Source organism: Myotis davidii, unplaced genomic scaffold (genome assembly GCF_000327345.1).
Source record: "Myotis davidii unplaced genomic scaffold, ASM32734v1 scaffold122, whole genome shotgun sequence".
In the NCBI taxonomy this organism is placed as follows: Eukaryota; Metazoa; Chordata; class Mammalia; order Chiroptera; family Vespertilionidae; genus Myotis; species Myotis davidii.
In genome coordinates this window covers 511,403-517,743 of record NW_006293234.1, presented here as the reverse complement: position 1 = coordinate 517,743, position 6,341 = coordinate 511,403, and the positions used below count along the sequence as shown (strand labels likewise).

Sequence of the window (6,341 nt, the reverse complement as noted above, 5' to 3'; positions counted from 1 at the left end):
GAAAACTGTTATCCAAAATGTCCCTTCAAACATGAAACTGCATTTTTTTTACATTCAGAACCATATATGACCAGTCATTAGCATAATGCATTCCTTTCATAGTGTTATTCACTATATTGGAGGTCATAGATTTGGATACAACATTAAGGAGTATAGATACATTTTCTAAAACAATGCTAAGACTCAAAATTTTTCTATTAGTTATGTCTGATGTTGTATACCATGATGCAAGATAATCAAGAGCAAAATTAAGAAAAAGGAACCAATAGGATTTGTAAGCAATATTTTATTTATGAAACATAAAATACCGTTAAATATGTGTTAAAACAAATCAAGCAGACACCATGCAATCACATCCAGAGGAATATAAGGAAAACGTGGTCACAGACTATTTAGAGCCCAAGACTTAAGCCCAGATACTTTTAACTTCATCCTAGTAAGCCACCTCACAAGACTTAGCTACTATCTTCAAGGAAACATGTAAAGCCAAGTTCTTTTGTCACTTATATTTGCTAAAAGTGTAATATTTTTAAGCCTGGAAATTACGTAATTTCCTACATTTAAACTCTCAGAGTTTAATTTTTGCCTGTCCCAATTCCCCACAGGAACAGCACATTTCCCCAGTCTATATAATTATGTAATTACTATTAAAAATCTTACCCGATTTCAGTTGCAAGAGAATTAAACCTAAAAATAAGTCTGCAAGTAATAGTGAAGTTCTTTTGGGTATACACTGACACTGTATGATTGATATTACCAATATGGAATGATGATCATGTTAAATAAAATTGTTGACCTATGAATCAGTAGGTTACGGTTTAATTCCTGGTCAGGGCACATGCTTGGGTTGCAGGCTCAATCCTGTGTGTGTGTTGGGGGGTGGGGGGGCATACAGGAGGCATGATTCTCTCTCATCGTTGATTTTTTTTCTCTCTCCCCCCTCTCCCTTCCTTTCTGAAATCAATAAAAATATATTTATCCTAATTAAAACCGTATTAAATAGAGTATCTGATTTTTGACCACTCAGGACTTAAGCAAATGTAAATATTTAAAATGTAAATGTCATGTTAAAAATGCTTTAAAAGTTTCAAAATTATTTTGAAGACCCTCCTAAAAGAAATTTGTCACAGGTTGTGGAAAATAGCTTTAAATAATTACATAGTACACACACATCCCACCCAGAAGTTGAACGTATTTGCAAATGAGTGCAATATAAAGGCTTCTAACATCATGCACTGAAAAGTCACTTGGCAAATATCTGCCTGGAAGTCCAGGCACGTTTATTATAATAATTCCCTAAATACCATTATTAAAATTTTATGGTACAACTTTTAACATTAGAAAATAATAAAGCCGTAAGATAAATTAGGTTATTAACTAATTTCTTTTTGTAAACTAGAGAACATATGTCACTTACTTTATTAGCCTGAATCAAATGAAAATCCTTTCCATAGGCCTTCAGCCCTTGTTCAAAATTTCTACACTCTTCTTCTGTCCAAACAGACAATTCCTCTGACAAAATGGGAGGAAAACAACTGTTAAGAAATGTTCTCCAAATGTTGTATATAACAAAACTGCAAATAAAAATATAACTTTCTGGTCACAATAAAGGAAGTACTTTACCCCTAAGCTCTATTACTTATAGCTGCAAATGACAAAGTGACAAAAACGCCTTATTAATAAAATTTTGCATGATACCCTATGTCTCCAATCTCAACTTGAACCACTTTCTCCTTTATTCTTTATGACCCAACTATATGAGCCACCTGTCAATTCTTTAAATTTATGTTTTTTCTTTAGAATCTGTGCACACGGTTACTTTTGCCTGGAATTATTTCCTGCCTCAAACATCCCAACAAAAATATCACTTTGTTCTAGAAGCTTTCCCTAACAGCCTCACCCTTTCCCTCAACTACATTAAGTTCCACTGCAGTAAGTTTGAAATGCACCCTTTAGTTCTCCTTTAAGAATGTATAACTATTTTCCAGTTTCCCTACCATCTCTAAGCACCATGAGGGCAAGGACTTTGTTTATAGTTATGTCCTTAGTATTTAGACCTTCCAATTTTTGTTGAACTAATCTTTCATTTGTTATATAATAATATATAAAGAGTTGAGAGGAAAAAAAACACACAAAAAACCCCCAAACCCAGACTTTACTTATGACTATTTATGAATAATGATTGCCTCAGCTAAATTACTTCCGTTCAGAGACCTCAGTCTTATCAATTTTGAAGTGAAGGTAACATTTGGCACGTAATTTAGAACCAAGATCGAATAAGATGTTTATAAAAATGTGTTGAAATTCTAAAGCAATACGTAGTTTTATTTAAATGGCTTTATTTTCGCTAAAGAAGGGACAACCTTAATCCCATTTCCCATAATGCCTTTTACAAGGGTGGCTTTTTTTAAAAGAAAGTAGGCTTATGGTTGTGAGTACGAGAAAGCTTATTACTATATTGTTATAATATAATCATAACCGGCATGTCTTTTTCTATAGGAACTGTAAATCTACTTTGCCCACCCCTGTAAAACTCTTGCTGCTACACAAGTTATTTAACAAGTTATTTGTTATTTAACAAATATTTACTAAATTCAGAAATATCAGTATTATTAAAAGAAGACTATAGCTAGGTAGACCTAAGAGCTTAAGTTTTAAATTTCTGCTACATCATGAAAACAAATTTAGTATTTATTTATGCTTACCTCTAGCTGCTTTTACATTAAATCTTAATCTTCTCAATGCTTCTTCTGTGTCAAAATTGCATTTAACCAATTCATATAATGCCTAGAAAAATAAAGGATTTAAATATAAGCTACAATTTCTTGAGAGTAAAGGCCTTTCCAAAATCTAGTGTTTTCATCCTTTCTGGAGGACAAATAATTCCAATGAATGGAACACTACAGAGAAACAAACTTAACCCCAATCCTGATAATTAGCTACCTCTAAAGCAGTGGTTCTCAACCTTCCTAATGCTGCGACCCTTTAATACAGTTCCTCATGTTGTGGTGACCCCCAACCACAAAATTATTTTTGTTGCTACTTCAGAACTGTAATTTTGCTACTGTTATGAATCGTAATGTAAATATCTGATATGCAGGATGTATTTTCATTGTTACAAATTGAACATAATTAAAGCATAGTGATTAATCACAAAAACAATATGTAGTTATATATGTGTTTTCCAATGGTCTTAGGCGACCCCTGTGAAAGGGTCGTGCGACCCCTGTGACAGGGTCGTTCGACCCCCCAAAGGGGTTGCAACCCACAGGTTGAGAACCACTGCTCTAAATATTTAGAAAATAAGATAAACAAATAACTTAAGTTGGCTTCACAGTATCACAGGAATTTAGAAACAAAAAAGTTGTATAAAGATAACAAATTCTTTCTTTTTTGTCCCTTTAGGGTTCCTATTCTAATTTTGAACACATCAGAAAAGAAAAACACTAATTAAAAAAGGTAAAAAAAAAAAAAAAAGAAAAGAAAAAAGCCTGGCTGGGTGTGGTTTAGTGGTTGAGGGTCGACCTATTAACCAGGAGGTCATGGTTCAATTCCTGGTCAGGGCGCATGCCTGGATTGGGGCTCAATCCCCGAAGAGGGGCATGCAGGAGGCAACTGATCAATGATTGACGATATTTCTGTCTCCCTCTCCCTTGCCCTCCCTCTCTAAAGTCAATAAAAATATATTTTTAAGAAAAGGTAAATATAAATAATGCTGTCATTAGGTTTGCAGTAGCCACTGGTATGTAATAACATTATACTAGATGTGCACAGTATTGCCAACTTGATGAGATCCAAAGAAACTTTTCTCTCTCATTGATATTTCTACCTCCCTCTCCTTTGCTCTCTTTGAAATCAATTAAAAGTGTTTTATAAAGCCTAATAAAAAATATGTACAGGCAAACTGAAATATCAAGATTTTTGTTTGTTGAGCTGAAATCATACCCATAGTATGTGCTAACACTGGGTATCTTATGTTGATCATAACCTCAGATTCCATTCATAACATTATAGGAATTTTGGTGGATAGAATAACTAAATGTGACAGCATCTACAGTTAAAATATGTATATGATTAATTTATTTGGGGGAAATTGTAACATTTCTTATTCATGTACCTGTTCATTGTCTTTTATGTGAGATCCTTCAGGAATTGCTTCTACACCTTTCTCATCACCTGTTCTTCTAGATGCATCCTTAAGAAATATAATCACTCTATCTTCTGGTAAGTACTCAGGATCCCACAGGAGTTGATCATCATTTTCATATACTAAATTAATAAAACATCGTATTTTTTAATTGCCAAAATTTGAGAGTTTGTTAAACATATCATTAAACAAGTAACTCATACTTAGAGCCAAAATGATAAACACTGAAAGGTAAATTGTGGTCCTACCACTTGCCTAACTTCAATCTTGGACAATATTCATAGCCTAGGTGAATAAGCAATCTAACCAGAGAAGTACCACTTTATCCTCTTTCAAATTCTGTCTTACTTAAGTTTAGTTATCAAATTCCAAGCTCTCTTGGATTGGATAGCAACACCAACACTTACTACCTATTATGACCGTAGGCAAATTATTTCTCTTCTCTCTGCCTCACCTGTGAAATGGGCTTCACAACCCTACCACATAGGGTTATGAGGATTTAAAATAATTTAAAACAATTCTGGCACATTTTAAGATTTAATGGATGTTCAATATTTTTGAAAAGGAATATCTAAAAATTGCTCACCCAAATGCTAATGCTGCTTATTTCTTGGTGGTAGGATTTGGGGCAATTATTTTCCTATGATGCTTGAAAATATAATGAATATAAATAACTTTCATAAAAATGAGTCATTTTTTAAAAAGCATTTAGGTTCCATCATTAAAATTTCCATTATAGTAAGAATAAAGCCTGAATCTCATAAAAATATTAAAAGTGAAAGGAATGGAGGAGAACCTGAGGGAGCCTTGTGGAATTCTAACACACAGGAAGATGAAAACACAGACAAAATTAAGAAGGAACAGTCACAAGATAAAATATCAAAACCATGGTAGCACAGCCGCTAGGTGAAGAAAATGTTTCAAGGAGTGATAAACTGGTCAAATGCTGAGACCAGACTGAACACTGAAAAAAGGTATGCTGGATTTATTAACAAGGAGAGAGGGAGATGTTTCAACAACATTCTGTGCAGAGATAGAAGCTGAAGTCATACTGGAGAGAACTAAGGAGTAAATAAATGGTGAAGAAATAAAGCGGAAAACTCTTGGAAAGTTTGGTTGTGAGGAAGAATAGGGCAGTAGTTAAAGAGGAGGTAGAGTGGAAGAAAGTCTGGTTTTGTTTGTTTTTTAGAGAGAGATGAGACATTATCATTTAAATGCCAATAAAAATGCCAGCTGGAGAAAAATATTGACTCTAAGAGATAAAGGATAACTGACAGTGTCAAAGTTACCTTTGCTATGAAAAAGAAATTAAGAGCTAAATGTTTCCTATGTACCAGGCAATATGCCAAGTGTTTTCATGAACATTACCTGCTCCACCCACCCACCATACAGTTTAAATATCCTATCTTTCTTTCCCCCAAAGTTTATATTATTAAAATACAGCACAAAGGACAGTCTCTAGAAAATTTCCTTTGTAAACCTCATGCCTTTTTAAATCTGCTGTAGAATCCTAGTGAAACTCTAAGTTGTAAATACTATAAAACTCCCATGACAATGTGAATTTGAATATACTGCTATTGATTTCTATTCCCTGCTCAGTCCATGTTCGCTGAAGGTTATAGACTAGTTATATTTTTGGAGTGATGGGTATGGGGTGGACAAGGCCTTACAAGGAAACCTGACTCAGGAAGAGGAAGGGGGTCTCTGAGTCCCAGTGTTCTCCAGTTAGATACCCCCACATAAGGCCTATGAAACCAGCACAACCTGGGAGATATGTCTAGAATCATTCTGGAAGTCCTAGGAAGCCAAGGATACAATCTTGAAAGGTCATACTATGATCAATGACATGAATTTTAAGTTATCTAGCTGAGCTTTTCCAGTTACTTAACTTCACTTTTATGAAAGATCTACATTAGTAACTTTTTGCTAATCAAAAGGTATCTGGAGACAATTTTCACTTGTATGAAAAAAGGCAAAAAAAGTGGAAAGGGCATTCAGCTTTGTTCTGTAGTGAGCCTTTATAGAGCCAGTGTGCCTGAGTGGCGCCACCAAACTTCTGCCTTGGATACTACACCCACCATTTAAGCATCAAGCCGCCATGGTTTCTTACTGTCTATTATCTGTGATTTACCTCGATTTTGTGCATCCATTTGGCAAGATGTACCCTAAGGTAAAAGAGAGCCTATATCATTCC

General features: G+C 34.4%; 1 protein-coding gene across 4 annotated transcripts in view; it reads right to left on the bottom strand.

Moving 5' to 3' along the window:
• MIER1 (MIER1 transcriptional regulator) overlaps positions 1-6,341 on the bottom strand; it is a 43,335-nt gene that overhangs the window by 1,540 nt on the left and 35,454 nt on the right. For all 4 annotated transcript variants that reach the window (XM_015566000.1, XM_015566001.1, XM_015566002.1 and 1 more), the window contains 3 exons: positions 4,118-4,269; positions 2,706-2,787; positions 1,418-1,512 (listed from right to left, as the gene is read on the bottom strand). In XM_015566000.1, the coding sequence (XP_015421486.1) occupies positions 1,418-1,512; positions 2,706-2,787; positions 4,118-4,269 (329 nt within the window). The remainder of the gene's footprint in view (positions 1-1,417; positions 1,513-2,705; positions 2,788-4,117; positions 4,270-6,341) is intronic.